Below are 16,655 nucleotides of genomic sequence, written 5' to 3'. Positions count from 1 at the left end.
GTGCATGGGATTCTTCCATCCTAAGTGCAGGACTCTTCACTTGTCCTTGCTGAACCTCATCAGGTTTCTTTTGGCCCAATCCTCCAATTTGTCTAGGTCACTCTGGACCCTATCCCTACCCTCCAGCATATCTACCTCTCCCCCCAACTTAGTGTCATCTGCGAACTTGCTAAGGGTGCAATCCGTCCCATCATCCAGATCATTAATGAAGATGTTGAACAAAACTGGCCCCAGGAACGACCCCTGCGGCACTCTGCTTGATACCGGCTGCCAACTAGACAGTGAGCCGTTGATCACTACCCATTGAGCCCGACGATCTAGCCAGCTTTCTATCCACCTTATAGTCCATTCATCCAATCCATACTTCTCAACCACTGCTTTCCCCTTATCCACATAGCCAGTTATCTCATTATAGAAGGCAATCAGGTTGGTCAGGCATGACTTGCCCTTGGTGAATGCATGTTGACTGTTCCTGATCACCTTCCTCTCTTCCATATTGACCTTGATAACTTTGCTTCTGTTGTACTTGATTCTGGGCCTAGGACCCAACAGTCCCCCAGCTCTTTAAATTGGTAATTAATTGAAAATCAATAACCACTAAAGAATTTGGCAACAAAATTGAAATTATGGTCCTCAGATGCAGGGCCTCTTAATCAATTTACTTCATCCCAGGAAATCATCTTCATATGTTCTAGGTCAAAGGTAGCCAAACCATGGCTCATGAGCCACATGCAGCTCTTTTACAGTTAAGGTGCCTGCTGGGGCTTGGGGCTTCAGCAGGAGCAGGGCTGAAGCTCAGAGCCCTGGCAGGCACCTACCACAGGGCCGAAGCCCCAACAGGTGAGCCCCCACTCTTGAACTTCTGAAGATTGTCGCATGCAGCTCAGAGAGTCAGTAAGTTTGGCCACCCCTGTTCTAGGTACTGAAGAGAATACCTAGAACATAGGGTGCTGGAAATTCACTAGGTGGTACTCTTTCTTCTAAGTCAGTAGTGTACCAACGCCCTACAATGGTAGGGAACATTGTACTGCAGCAAGTGGTGAAACTCAGTGTGGGGGAGGGATAGCTCAGTGCTAAACCCAGGGTTGTGAGTTCAGTCCTTGAGGGGGCCATTTAGGGATCTGGGGCAAAAATCTGTCTGGGGATTGGCCCTGCTTTGAGCCAGGAGGTTGGACTAGATGACCTCCTGAGGTCCCTTCCAACCCTGACTTTCTATGATTCCCAGGGAGTACTGAGCGCAGTGCTGCAGAGGTTGACTTTGGTATGATATAGAAGACTATGGTTCTGATCACATGTGGTCATCAAGAATTCCATGTCAATTCTTGTAAGAGTCATCGGGTTCTCCAGGAGAAATTCTAGAATGTGCAGGGGACACACATGCACAATTGGCAGCTGCAAAATGCTGAGCGACTAGCCCTGGCCTGTCACCCCTGCCTGTAATGGTCTTTCACAGCATTCTCCCTCTTACATCTCCCCACATTGTCTCTTCTGTCTGTGGCTGCCCCGGAGCTGCATGAGGCCCGATGACTGTTCAGATCTGCCGTGAGTTCTGTTCCCTGCCCTGGGCTCTGGGTTGCGTCCATTCTCCTGAGCTGTCAGTGCAAGAGCAAGGGAGGAGCAATGCATTGCACCAGAGCTTCCTTAAGAGGCTGTTCCAGGAGGGTAGTTATGCCTCGCGCCCTCGTTAATATTCATGAGCTGGGGGGCGTGATGTTCAGGCCGGCCAGGCGGCTGAGCCTGGGGATTCTCTGCGGAGTGTGAAAGTGACAGCTGGGCAGAGGGGAGTCCCGGAGGAGAACACCGCCCCTCCTGCCTCCTGCACAGCCCCGGGCGGCAGCCCGGGCCCCCGCACGCTCCCGCGGGGTTCGGATCCTGCCCAGCCCCAGGCGCGGCACCCGGGCCCCGGTCCTCAGCCGCCGCGGGGCCCCCGGCTGCCCCCGCCGCCCCGGGGAGCCCCTCTGCCCCCGTGCCCTATGGATTGCAGCCGTCCCGTGGGAGGAGGAGCCATGCCCCGTGGGGGCCCGGGGCCCTGCCATCGGCTGCGCCGGGCAGCGCTGGAGTAACCCCGAGCCTCGGATCGGCAGAGGGACGCCCGGGATCCGGCCCGCCGCGCTGGCGGGAAGGCGGCTCTGCCCCTCACCTAACCCTGCTCCGGCGGGGCGCTGCCCGGCACCATGGACAGTATCCTGGAGCCCTTCCCCTCCGAGCGCCTCTTCCCCGGGGGCGGCTCCGGCTTCCTGGACCTGGGCGACCTGAACGAAGCGGATTTCCTCAGCAATGTGGTAAGGGAGCCGGGGTGGGCGGGGGCCGCTTGGGCTCGTCCTGGGGTGCCCCGGGCTCCCCTCCAAAGGGCGCCTAGTCGTGCCGCTGCTCGGGGAATTCCCGCCTGTCCGCCGGGCAGGGAAGCGTGAGCCTGGGCAGCGCAGCGCCCGTTTCCCTGAACCTGGCTCCAGCACTGAGCGCCCCAAGGCCAGTGCTCCCCATGGCCCTGCAAAGCTCAGCCGGCCTGAGACCCCTCTCACTGAGAGTCCCCTACAGCTGTACCCCCCCCCCCGCACACAGGCAGACACACACACACAGGCAGACACTCCTGCGACCTCCTCTAGGGATCAGCCTCCCCTTCGGCAAGACTGTCGCCAGTTTTTTAAACCACGTCTAATGGGAATTCCGCAGCGGGTCCTGGCACTTTGTTCCGTTGCTTAACTAACTCTTCCCACTCTAACGGTACTGGAGACACTAAAGTTAGGGGGCAGCAGGCCCTTCTGTTGGAAACCTCTACTTTCCCTTGCTAACAGCTTTTTGTAAAATGACATTTGGGGGGTGAAACATCTGTTGCTTGGCTAACACAGTTGTGACTTAAGGGGGGGGGGGTGCGGGATCTATTCAGCTGATTCCCAGTGTGTAAAAACAGTGTATTCACCTTTAAGAAAATTGTCCAGACTTTGTGCACTCACATGTACAGTTGGTCCATTTTAAAACTTCAAACTAGGATGTTGTTCCAAATGAGGAGTGAGAGTTTTGTGTTTGTGAGCAAATTTAGCTTTGAACTAGTATGAATATTGCTGTCCCTCTGCCAAGCAGTAGAGGACTTCTGGGGCTTTTCAGGTCACCTTCCCAGTGGAGGATAAATCAGTGAGACAGAATTTGGGTATATTCTAAGTATAACTTGTTTTATTTACACATACATCAGTCCTGGAGCAGAGATGGTCACAAGCAGCATGCAGCTAATCCCTTCTTTCAATAATCTCACCCCAAGTCCCCCCCCCTTCAAGGGTGCACCTCTGTCTCTGATTGGAGTAAATTCTTGAGGCAAAGGGTATGTCTACATGACAGTCAGTGGGTGATGGCAGAACATGTAGACATGTCTGAGCTAGCTTTGCTCTAGCTAGCTCAGTCAGTAGCAGTGAATCCCAGCAGCAAGGGCTGTACAACCCCTCCCAGGACTCTGGTGACACATTCAAGTGGCTAGCCTGTACTGCTGCAACTTCACTGTACATTAGTTCAGCTAATTAGATCAAATCTAGCACCACTATGTTTACATGTGCTGAAGTCACACTTCTAATTGCATTGTAGACATACCCATAGGAGAGAGCAAAATCTTCTACTCCTTGCACTGCTCCCCCTACTGAGAACCTTTGCATGGCAAAACTAACACACACAGCAGGTCTTCTGAAGACTGAACATTTGCTCACACCCTAAGGCCTGGTCTACATACTTTTGAAAGTTTGACTGGTGTAACTATTTCAGTCATGGGTATGATTATTTTTCCAGAAATAGTAATACTGGTAAAAGCCCTAGTATGGATGTAGTTATATTAGTATAAAAGTGCCTTACAGCAAATTAGGTTATTCTTATATAAAAATAATCTGTACCATTATATGCATTCTTATGTCTCTATAACTGGATCCGCACAAGGGGAGTTGTATAAATTAGACAAGGCCTAAGCAAAATAACTTGGAAGACTGTACATACCAACACCACCCTGTGATACCTGCCATGACACTATATTTAAAAATGTGTACTGACCATATTCAGTATGTTACTTTCCTGACTGATTAAATTCCCATTTCTGCTCTAACGGTGACTGCAAAACTGGCATGAAAGGTCTCCATGTGCATTATTTCTCAGTGACTCTAGATTTATTGCACTCAGTTGACAAGTAAAAGCTTTTTTTTCTTTCGCACCACAGACTCCCCTGGGGATCTGAGACTCTTTGTTCTTGTGCATGATCAACTATAAAGATTTTGTAATCTTAATTCAGATAACAAATCTGTTGATGATACCGGAGCCTGAATGTACTGTAATCCAATTCACCCTCTGTGTAGTGGCTCTGCAGGGATAACAGCCAAAAAAAGGAGTAAAGATGAACTTTAGTAAATCCAGCAAATCTTACTGTGATAATGATGGGAAGGGGTCTGTAAAGTAAGGAGGTCTTATTTTTACATAATCGCTTTCCAGTGTATTGCACTTAAAATCAAAGCGCTATGGTTGCATGATAATTCTTAAAACCATCAACGATTTCACTTCAGAGTACGACGAGGTTCAACATGGAGACCCTTCCATGTATTGTTCAGCAAATGTAGTTTCCTCTAAAGAGGTTGGACACTGTTAGGATATTGTGTTCACCATCAACCTCTTCCTGAAACAGTAACCTTCCTTAGTTAATCGTCTTGTCACTTAAGCAGTAGTTTATAACTCCTTTATTTAAGGATGTTACAAGCTGAAATAATGGGATCATAGGTCTAAGTGCATCTTGGAATTAATAAATTAATGTGATTGAAAAGGGATGCTTGAAAGAGAACAGTGTTATTGGTTGGAGTCTGACTGATATCTAGTTTAAAAAGCATAAACAGGGCTGGGTTTAATCAGTGCTTGGATGAGTGAACTCCAAGGGGAAAGGTGTCTATGGAAAATGCTCCTTTTGTTCATCAAGATGAGTATATTACTAATGACAGCAAAAACAGATTCTCCTTCAGCTTTCTAGGTCACTTACTGCTTTTGAACACAGAGGAGTTTGTTCAGTGTTTTCACTGGCAATGACTGTTTATTAATAAAGTTAATCCTTCATGTGATGTTTGCTCATTGCAATAACCTTTCTGAATTCTGCACTGTCCACACCAGGCTTTGGCATTTTTCATTATTCTTGTCAGAATACATGTACTCACTCCTTGTTTTAACAGAGCAATGGCTGAGGGAGCTCTCACTCTCTCTCAGCCCTCCTCAGTATCAAGCTTCTCAGCTCTATGATTCTGAGACTGGGCCTTCAGGCTCCAGCACCCCATTTCTCACTCTGTGCTCTTCAGTGTGTTCAGACTTCCGGTGATACTTCTCCCCCTTCAGGAAGCATGCACCCAGTAAGCATTTGTTTTTAAAGGGCTGCCTTGTGTCAGTTAGAATACAGAATCTGAGGGGCAGCATGGAACAGCCAAGCCAAGCCAGTGTATTGGCAGAAGCAACTGTCCCAATATTCCATGCTCCCCTGCAATTTCCTTTGGTCTCTCTCACTGTGTGGGTACGACTAGGCTGCAATCAGAGGTGTGATTGCAGAATATGTACACATACCAGAGCTAGTTTTAATCTAGCTAGTTTGGGTACCAATAGTAGTGACACTGCAGCGGCATGGATTTCAGCATGGACTCACTTCCGAGTAAGTACCCAGGGACTTGGGCAGGCTTGTATAGCCCACATTGCAGCCCATATTGCTGTTGGTACCCAAGCTTGCAAGACTAAAGATAGCATGGGTGTGTTTACTCATGCTGCAATCACACACCTCAATTGCAGAGCAGACATACTCTGTATCTGCACCCACATGCTAAAAATCCAGTCTGTTCACACCTCAGGTTCCTTGTCTCCAGCCACACTGTATTCATGTTTCAGCTTCCTTGGTTGCCACTCATTAAAACTTGTGTTTGATTATTGAGGCTTCCATTGTCTACCCATATGCAGACAGACTTTGATAGTGCATCCACACACCAGCCTCCTGCTGGCTACCTCAGTTTCCCTTTCACTCAGGCTCCTCAATAACTCCACCAAAGCTTGTGTCCAATAACATCACCTCTTCTTGTTGTCTTGTTATTAACATACAACAAAATCTCTTCTACCCAAGTCTTACACAGAGCACAGCCCCTCTTCCCTGGAGGCTGTCTCCAAGTTTCCAAGCTGGGCACAGCATCTGAGCCTTTCCCAGGCTCTGCTTAGCATTGGGCAGGTCAATAAAAATATATGATCTTTATCCTGCTTAGAATTGGGCTTGTCAAGAAATAGTTCTGTGACCCCAGTGGAGATGTAGTAGATATGGAGACACTTTGGTGGAAGGAATGCATTTTAATAAAAAAACGTTCCCAGATTTTCCTTTGGCTCAGTCACTTTGTTCCGCCAGCTCCTCTTCTTGGACATTCCCTTGCAGCTGATCCAGAGACGTCTGAGAAGCATCAGTGGAATAGGGCAGTTAACCCAGCATTGGCAGCCCTCAATGGAACACAATAGTACAGTTCCTTATGATCAGAAATCAAAAGGAAGAAAGTAAAGACACTTCTCCACTGTTGATATTTTCAAAGATATTTATATGGCCCCAGTTACTGTAGTCTGAGTATCGCACAATCTTTAATGTATTTATCCTCACAATACCTCTATGAGGTAGGGAAATGCTATTGTTCCCATTTTACAGATGGGGTGAGTGGCAGAGAGAGGCTAACTGACTTGCCCATGGTCACTCAGGAAGACTACGGCCATATAGGGAATTGCACCCAGGTCTTGCAAATTCTGGGCTTGTTACCCACACTTTCTAGGGCACCCCACCTTTACTCTTTTGTGGGCTCAAGGGGTAACCAAGTTAATTTAGGCATCCCCACCCTTTCCCAGTTCCTAGGGCTCCAGGTGAAAGGCATCCACCAATACCTATTTCCTAGGACTCACGGCCACCCATACTCGGTTCCTAGGACTCAGGGCGTATTCTTCTGAGGGTTTTGGGGGCCTTTTATCAGTGAAAGTGCCTTACCCAGTAATATTCTTAACCTCTATTTGTTAACAGTTACCAAAACAGAATGCATATGCTAAGCAGACAGTGCTCACCACTGCCAATAAGGCAAACAAAGTTTTCCTGGTGGCCAGTCAGGATCAGGTTATCTGGAGCTCCTCCAGCTTCTGCCTGATATGATTGGCAGGGTGTTGAGTCTGGCAGCTTCCTTTTGAACCCCAATTTATGTAGTGAAACTTGAGTCCTGCTTAGCTATACCTTAACCAATCATTTTAAACTAAAGTACTGCAAAAGAACTTCCTTTTGAACCCCAATTTATGTAGTGAAACTTGAGTCCTGCTTAGCTATACCTTAACCAATCATTTTAAACTAAAGTACTGCAAAATAATTCTTTGACCAATCCTAACATATTGCAAAACAATCCTTTAACTAATCGTATCCCATCCCCTTAGTTGATTTAGATCTTGCAAAATTAGTTATGTGACTGAAACAATCGAAGAATCAGACAGAAACCACACAGATAAACAATAAAGTAGGGACCTATAGAGGAGCGGACTCACCCCTGCAGCACCTCCTGCTGGTGACTTTCAGGAATTAGCTCATTCCAGCTCCAGAGCACCCTCTGCAGGCCAATGATCCACCTGTCCTCTGGCCCCATGTCCCTCCCTGGACCCCAGTGCCCTTTTACCTGGGGTGCTGAACCCTGGCAGTAACCCCTCAGTCTTAGGGTCTCCCCTCCCCAGGGAACCCCCACCCACTATTCCCACCTTGCCTCAGTATAAGGCTACTGACAGTCATCATCTAGTCCCATGCCCTGGGGCAGACTGCAGTATCAGCCTACTCATCACTGGCAAGGTTGGGTTTGGACCTGCCTTGGCCTATCCCTGGGCTGTCCTCTGCAACCCCCAGTACCTTTTAGCCCAATGTTAGGCCACAGCCTGGGGCTTTCCAGGCTGGAGCTCCTCAGCCTGTCCCCAGCCCTGCTCCACTCAGGTGCTTTGTCTCTCGCTCCCTGCAGCCAGACCCTTCTCCCTCTACAGGCAGAGAGACACTCTCTGGGCCTCTGGCTTACTGCCTCTTATAGGGGCCAGCTGGGCCTGATTGGGGCATGGCCACAGCTGAGCCTACTTTTCCCAATCAGCCCAGGCTTCTTGCCCCAGCCACAGCCCTCTCCTGGGCTGTTTCAAGCCTTTCAGCAGGAGCAGGGGACCACCCTGCTACAGGACCATGAAGGCAAAACAATAGAGAAGTATAGATTTCACAATCACAACTCTTAATAAGTGATTCCTTGCCCGACAGAATGCCATCAAACAAAGTTTTCTTAAGATGTTTAAAGATCTGTTTCTTTATCTGGTGATGGTGGGTACTATTAGGACAGGAGCACCTTCTTAACAGCACAATATTTCATTGTTTTAATGCACTTTAGATGGAATGTGAGGATGTGACTTTCTGCCTTGTAGCTCATGGCTGCTGCTGTCCTAATGTGGCTGCAGAAAAAGACCTTAGACTTTACAGACTAGCAGTCTAACCACTGGACTATCATTCTCCTTTGTGGCATAAGGTACCTCCTGAGCCTACAACAATGTCACTTTGTAGCCTTAAACTGAAAATCAACATTTATTTTTTGGCAGTGGGGAGATATGACCTTTCTTTAGAACAGGGGTCGGCAACCTTTCAGAAGTGGTGTGCCAAGTCCTCATTCATTCACTCTCGTTTAAGGTTTCGCGTGCCAGTAATACATTTTAATGTTTTTAGAAGGTCTCTTTCTATAAGTCGATAATATATAACTAAACTATTGTTGTATGTAAAGTAAATAAGGTTTTTAAAATGTTTAAGAAGCTTCATTTAAAATTAAATAACATGCAGAGCCTCCCGGACCAGTGGCCAGGACCCAGGCACTGTGAGTGCCACTGAAAATCAGCTCGCGTGCCGCCTTCGGCACCCGTGCCATAGGTTGCCTACCCCTGCTTTAGAAGGTCTCATCATCTGTTGAGTGGTGGAGGGTTGTGTATACCTAACACATTCTGAAGGAAACTAAGAACTCTTTGTCAGGAACACTTGAGAAACGTCATCCTGGAAACAGCATACTCTCCTACTAGACAACTTCTGGCATGTGGGTTGGGATCAGCTGGACAATCTCATCCCAGCCACCATCCTCATGTCCTGAGGAGATCCCTGTAATCATGGTGGCATGCCACAGTTAATGGTTATGGTAGTGCCTGACTGCTGCTGTTCAGAGGCAGACAAGAAGAGAGGGCCTTGGGCCATGTTTGCAGAGAGCTAGACATCAGAAAGAGGAATAAAAGAGAGAGACATAAACGTGCATCTGAGTGGGGAGAAACAGGAAGGGATTATGTGAAAACGTTTGCAAAGTAAATATATTAAGCAACGAGCAAAGGGTGGAAGCTTCCTGTAACATGTGTGCTGAAGTCATTGGTTACACAGGCCGATCCAGAAGAGCACGTCAGCAGCAGCAATTGTGAATCAGAAACTGCAAGATAGTAGCTCTGCAGATGTTGGGGAAGGTGTCTAAATTACTGTACCTAGAAATGCACTTTGGACAGATCTGTCAGAAAATTGCTGTCTCCTGAGACATGCCCAGCAGTCAGTGCTGCTGGCAGTTTTGGTGGAGGCAGGAGGACCTTGCTGTAATAGATCAGGTGAGAGCATCAGAATATGGAAAACCTCCCAGATTGTAAATCAACTAATTTTACCCCCACCCCCAAGAGTCCTGCTAGGAACATGGCTTGATTCACTTAGATTCAAAGGATGACTCATCTTCTGAGAAACATATGTGAGGGATTCTTGGCCCCTTCCTTTCTCCAGTAGATGAAAGCCTGGTTGCTAAATAGCAAGATAAGCCACTGGTGCTGGTCTTCACTACACACACCACATACCCAAAGGAAGGAAGTAAATCACATGCTTCAAATGCCTATTTTCCTTTTTGATTCTCAGCTTCCATTGTCATGGTGCTTGGGGTTTTCCCCCTCAGGCTCTGGCCTTGGTGCTAAATACACCTGAAGGCTGGTCTTTGGTGCAACCTCAGATTGCTGTTTTGTTTTTGGTGGTGGGGAGAGGGGATGCTGGGGGAATACTATCTGGTGGGTAAGAAAATACCCAACCAGCATTTTTACAGATAGTTGATAGGTCAGGATACTTGATTATCCTTGGGGGAATTTCAGAGTTTAATGGTGCTCATGGGTAGGAGACACCTTCAGGTTCTCAGGCATGTTAGGACACCTGAATTATTATTATTTTATTTATTTGTATTACCATAGTACCTAGGAGCCCCGGGCATGGACCAGGCCCCCATTGTGCTAGGTGCTGTACAAACACAGAGCAAAAATACAGTCCCTGTTCCAGGGAAATTATAATCTAACTATCCGTCAAAAGACAACATGGATACAGACGGACCAATAGAGGAGTCCTAGTAAACAATACAGCCCAGTATTGTCGCATGAAGGTCTCTGCACAATAACAGCTATTGTCAAATTTTATGTGGGTGTCACAGCAAAGGAAAGTTTTGAGGAGGGATTTGAAGGTGGATAATAAGGTAGAGTCTGAAGCATGTGGACAGCATGATGAAAGCCCCAAGGTGCTTGTCTGACAATTTAACAAGTGAGCAGTAGAGGCTGGCATTATGGACCTACCAGAGGTATGTGTCAACACTTGATAGTGAATGAGAGAAGGTAGGTAGGGTGGGGATTGACTGTGAAGGCCCTTGGCGGTGAATACAAGCAGCTTATGTTTGAAGCGATAGAGAAGGGAGAGCTAATGGAGGGATTCAAATAGATAGATGACATGCTCATGAATAGTGAGTGGGTTCTAAATACCCATAGGGTATTGTGGTGTTATACACAGACACTAGGTTGGTTACAATATCTATTTACCATGGTGTATCTTGGTTGTATTCTGAAAGACTGGAAGAGGATCCATTTCTAGTAGCAGCTTGGTTTCAGCGAGTGGAAAAAGGAATAATGAATGGATTTCTCTCCCAAACAGGCTCTTAAAGTGGAGTCCTGGGGAGAGTGACTTTATAATAACAGTCCATCTTTGGCTATAAATCTTCCCCTATGAATCATGTGTTGTCTCTGAGAAGGGTATAACTCTGGGCTCCACGTGATCACTTCATGTTTCCAAACCATCTCTTTGTATGTAGGGAATCCTTATAATACCAATGGAGATGAGGGAATTTAATTTCATCTATGAAGTTGGTCCCAGGGTAACAACATGACAGGTTTCCCCTCACAGCCAGGTGGTGAAGACTGTGTTTTGGTGTAAAGGTGATTGTAATTCTTCTCAAGATTTATTTATTTTGGTACAACTTAGAAAATAGATTATTCCAATTATTAAAATCTGTGCATTCTGCCCACACTACTTGGATTGCAACAACTCAGGCCCACTAGCTGACTCTACTATTGGAAAGTCCACTTCAGGAACCAAGATGGAACTAAAAAAATCACCCTGATTATGCCGTTTGCTGTTGTGTTGATGTTGAGGAACAGATAGCTGATGGGAGGAAAGCTCATTGCCAACTGTGATCTCAGTTCTTATAAGCTAAGAAGAGTCATATCTAGTCATTCCTTGGATAGCAGACTATCTAGGAAAACCCAGGCACTGCAAGAAGTGGTGATGAGGACTCACTAGTAGCCATCCTTCCTTGAGAGATAGCACTGGGTTAGTTCCCAAGCAGTAGAGGCACCATCTTTTCGATCAGAGGTAGAATGGAGATTCTGAATACCTATTGCAATTAAAGATCCCATGGCACTTTTTATAGGAGTCAGGGTTATTAGTCCTGGTCTCCAGGCCAAATTCAATCTCGGGTAATTATATTGCACCAACCTAAACTCCCACTGCAGTTTCAATTAAACACAATATTCTTCTTTGCTCACTGATCTAATTTTTTGATAATGTTTGTACATGTTATTTACTATTAATATTAATAATAATATGTCGTTTTTTGTGTGCAGTTAAACAGCAGCTGCTTCCTACCCCAGAGGTGGCAGCACTGGTGGGTGAAGTGACTCCTATACACATTTTTTTTGTTTATATGCACTTTGATATTCATTGGGTGAATGGTATAGAAACTATATATGATTTGTTTTAGGCTTGTGTGATGGAAGAGAGCTGAGTATCAGAGGGGTAGCTGTGTTAGTCTGGATCTGTAAAAGCAGCAAAGAATCCTGTGGCACCTTATAGACTAACAGATGTTTTGCAGCATGAGCTTTTGTGGGTGAATACCCACTTCGTCGGATGCAAGTAGTGGAAATTTCCAGGGGTAGGTATATATATGCAAGCAAGAAGCAAGCTGGTGACTCTCAGGATCTCCTTTTTTGTTCCTGTATGGGAAGCTCACATAAGGCCTTGTAAAAATAGGACTGAATGGTTAGGTGCTTTCTTGGCTTAGTATGTCTACCATTGCATGGTTTGTATTCGTTCTCAGAGCAGGAAAAGCTAGAGCAGGGAGTGGGAACCTTAGTGCAATGCCAGAATAGGAGGTGACTGCAGGTAGTGCACTGAAAGGCAGGCTGTGTGTTTCAATCCAGTTGCTTTCCATGTACCCACCATGCAATGTTTACATCTGTCTAGTTATTCCTGGCTGCTCTAGAAAACAAACTTCCGTTTCTCTCCTGCTGCAAGGAAGAAGAGTTTGAAATGTCCTTTCTCTCATTCATGATGCTCAGGAACCCACCTGACTATCCCCTCTCCTTTTTTCTTTATGGTCTCCTGTATTCCCTTACCCTCTCTCTCCTTTTTTCTCCTTCCTCCTTTTCTCACCCTTTCTGTTGCTAAATCTCTCATTATCTGTCTGCCTTCATAATCCTATGGACTTTTTCTGGCCTGGTCAGTGTCAAAGTGAAAAGGTGCTTGAAGTAGGACTTCTCTACACACCAGACAAGGTCACATGGAGGGTTTGAATGTGTGTACTATGATACACGCTGTCCAGTAACCTCTCCCTGTTCATCTCTCTCTCTCTGGGCTGTGATGAACCCTATGTCCTTCTAAGGTTGCATGAGTCACACTATCTCAAACAGTGATGACACTTGTATTAGGTAAGCCTGACTTAAACTTGGTCATTTTCCTAGAACAAATAGAAAGTAACATCTTTAGTTTGATGATCAAGCTCCTGTTCAACAGGAGTGTTATCATTCACTTGGTGGCAGAGGTAGCACTATACATACATTTTGTATCAGTTACGAGGTTTATTGCATAGGAGGGAGGTGGCTAGTACATTCTTTTTTGGTGCTTATAGATAAGTTGTCAGGGGTCCTTCTGCAGTGTGAGCTTCCTTATTCTGATGCCCAGTGGAATTCTAGCAGGGTAAGCTTCCTCACTGCAGTGCCTACTAGAAATCTAGCAGGATACATTTACTCTCTTGGTACCCACTGGAATTCATTTCTAGCAGGATAAGCTTCCTCACTGCAATGCTGCTGGAATTCTTGCATGGTGAGCTTCTACCTATGTCAACATGTCCCCACCAGCCAATATGCAGAGAGTCCTTGATCCTCCTGGATTTCCACTGTTAGTGATACTCCTTTTCCTAGTAGAGCTTTTTCAGAAAGAAATAATGTATGGAGAGTTTGAGTGCACATACTATGACACATGAAAAAGGCTGCTCTGAGGCATGAGCAGAGCTGAATAAAGAAGAGGTCAATGTTTGTGGGTGCATTTCATTGTTAGTTAAGTTTTGCATTCAGAATGGCTTAATGGAATCTAGATGGTAAATTAATGACACCCAAAGGAGAGAGGGAGGGAGGACAGGCAAGTGCTTTTGGTGGAGCTAACAGCTGCCCCAGGGAAGGAACTGAAAGATAAGCAGTTTAGTTGAAGGGAAATAAGCTATGACATTTTTAAAGAATGTTGATGGAACACTTTTTTTCAAAGCCTTTTTCAGTCTCTCTATCTCAAAGTTCTTGGCATAGTAATTAGATCATCTCTGAACTCTCTCTGTTGTTTTCATGCTAATATGGTGACGTGGGAGTTGGTGAGGTGCTGTGAGGTGCAATTTACTTGCCAATTGAACTGAGCTGGTAAAGGTCAGTGGTCCTGTGAATGGGCCATTAGCCCAGGGAGTTAAGAGACCTGTGTTCTATTCCCAGCTCTGTTAGTTACTTGGTGTGTGATCTTGGGTAGGTTAATTAAGGAGGATGATAATACTTATTCATATTTGTGCAATGCTTTGCAATCTGTGGATGAAATGGGCTACATAAATGTTGGGCATTATAAACTGTGGTTGGTTTCTGCCAGGTGCATAAGACCTCAAATATTCTGCAGGCTGTATTTCATGTTCCTGTCCAAGTAATACCTTGGTATTACTACTTGATTCTTGCGAACAGCACCAAGTTAGTGTCATTTACACATTTAATTGACATGCTGTTGCCACCAGCAGCCTTTTGGTATAGCCAATGTCAGCCCACCTAATGGTGCTCCCATGCAACTCAATTTGAGTTAATTTTACTGTTAAGACTTTGGGAAGTCCCTCACTGTATCATATACTTTACTTCCACAGCACTCTGCATGAAGGACCTCATCCAAAGCCCATTGTAGTCAGTGAAGTTCTTGCATTGGCTTCAGTGAATCAGGCACTGAATGAATACAGCTGAACTGAAGGAGTCATAAGATCCTTATTCCATACCTTTGAACTCTATAGGTCTGATTCTGATCTCAAATACACCAAGTAAATCTAGAGTAACTTTACTGAAGTCAGTCCAGATTTACTCAGGATAGGTTTACACTTACCTTCCCGGTCGACGCGGTGAGTTCGACTTCTGGGAGTTCGAACTATCGCGTCTGATCTAGACGCGATAGTTCGAACTCCGGAAGCGCTGTGGTCGACTCCGGTACTCCACCACTGCAAACGGTGGTGGCGGAGTTGACGGGGGAGCCGCGGAGTTCGACCCCGCCGCGTCTGGACCGGTGAGTAGGTCGAACTAGGGTACTTCGAATTCAGCTACGCTATTCATGTAGCTGAATTTGCGTACCCTAGTTCGACCCCCCCTTCTTAGTGTAGAGCAGGCCTCAGATAGCTTCAGGATTTACACAAGTGTAACAATGCTGCATTGCTACTCTTGCTTTCTATATTCCAAACTGAAAATAAAAAGATTTGTTCCTTCTGATCCCAATGGATGAACTGAAGTGGGATTCACAAGAGGACCTAGACACTGCAACACTGAACATCATGGAACCTAACTTTTAGGCACCTAGAAAATCACAGGAACAACACTGATTCACAAAGCCAAGTTAGGCACCTAGGCTCAGTATACAGTGAATGAGGGGAGAGAGATGCCTTAGAATGAGATGCAGAAAAGCCAGCATCCTAATAGGGGAGCCGCCTAAGCTACCCAGTGGGAGATGTCGACAACATACTGAGTCCTAAGCTCTGCCCTTCTCAGAGATAAGATATCTATGTTTAGTGATCCACAAATGGGAACCAGCCACTTGGTGACAGGAAGCTTAGGTGCCTGAGGCGTTTCTTGCAGGAATGAGTTAGGGATGTGGGAGATGCAGGTTCAATTTCCCCCTCTCTGCCAGAAAGTGAGAGAGAATTTGAACAGGCGTCTCCCACCTGTTATGGGAGTGCTATAACCAGTGAGCTATTGGATAGACTGATTTGGGTTTCCCTCAGTCTCCCCTGTGGAAGTTGTTCCATGGTGGGTAAATAATGAAAGAGAGGTAGGAGCTGGGGAACTGGGCCCTGGAGTCTTCCACCTGCCAGGTGGGTGCCTTAACACTGGACTACAGAGTCATTCTCATCTTTCTCTGGTCCAGTGACTGTTCTGCTGTGGATAAATACTTAAATAGTCATTGGGCCTCCTGTGAGGTGGGAGACCCCTGTTCAAATCTGTCTCCTCCTCTAGCTGGGGGTGGGGGAGAGAGCTGAACCTGGATTTCCCACATCCAAGTCAGGTGTTCTAACCACTGGGCTAAAAGTAATGCTGTCGGAGGGGTACCTCTTCCAATCAGACTTTGAGTCTGATTCATTAGGTGGCCTCTGAGCACACCTACTGAATCTGGCCCTGCACATGACATAGGTAGACAAATGTCTATCTTCCCCCAGTTTGCAAATTGTCCTGGAGCTTAGGCAAGAGATAGACATCTGAATGCCTAGAGGGAGGCAGCAATGTGCCTGCTCAGAGGTAGATACATAGGTATTGAGAGAACTTGTACCCTGAAAATGTAGGTGCCGACTGAGTTTAGGAGCCTACAGGATTTGGTAGGAATCTTGTGGATTGCAGTGGAGCCAAAACTGGGACTTAGGTGCCTAAGTACCTTTGTGAAGCTGGGCTTGAGTCCCTGTCCCTACTCCATCCCCAAGAGAACAAACAGACTCTGAGTCAGTGTCAAAACTTAACCCCTTCCTGGGCTTTGCAACTCAATAACACAACATAAACTTCGATCAAAGCTTACTCCCTAGGTATGGCTGCCCCTAGGATTGCCCCCTGGGCAAAGTTGCTTCTGTCCCCAAAAGATGCTCCCACCTCTATTATATACAGGAAGGATTTAACACGCTGCACCTGTCCCAGTGAGCCAGCAGAACTTCAGCCGCTTTATGCAGGATACTGACACCTGCTAACTGGGGGGACAATAGAAGATCCCTGTTGATCTAACAGTCCCCAAAGCTGCTTATTGCACATGGGTGCATTGTCTTGTAGCTGTTTGGAGATTTTTTCCTTAAATA

At 46.3% G+C, this 16,655-nt stretch overlaps 1 protein-coding gene across 2 annotated transcripts in view; it reads left to right on the top strand.

Annotated features, from left to right (window-relative positions):
• The first annotated feature begins 1,387 nt into the window (after positions 1-1,387).
• The window catches only part of CREB3L1 (cAMP responsive element binding protein 3 like 1), a 61,462-nt gene continuing 46,194 nt past the window's right edge, over positions 1,388-16,655 (top strand). Inside the window, exon 1 of one of the 2 annotated variants that reach the window (XM_039538849.1) lies at positions 1,388-1,542. Coding sequence is in view for 1 of the 2 variants with exons in the window: in XM_039538848.1 (XP_039394782.1) it covers positions 2,175-2,282 (108 nt within the window). In the remaining variant the exon portion in view is untranslated. Of the gene's footprint in view, positions 1,543-1,752; positions 2,283-16,655 lie in introns of those variants that run through there. The other variant, XM_039538848.1, reaches the window with a different exon arrangement.

The sequence above is a fragment of the Mauremys reevesii genome, linkage group 4 (assembly GCF_016161935.1).
Source record: "Mauremys reevesii isolate NIE-2019 linkage group 4, ASM1616193v1, whole genome shotgun sequence".
Taxonomy (NCBI): domain Eukaryota; kingdom Metazoa; phylum Chordata; order Testudines; family Geoemydidae; genus Mauremys; species Mauremys reevesii.
This window is presented reverse-complemented; position numbering and strand designations above follow the sequence as displayed.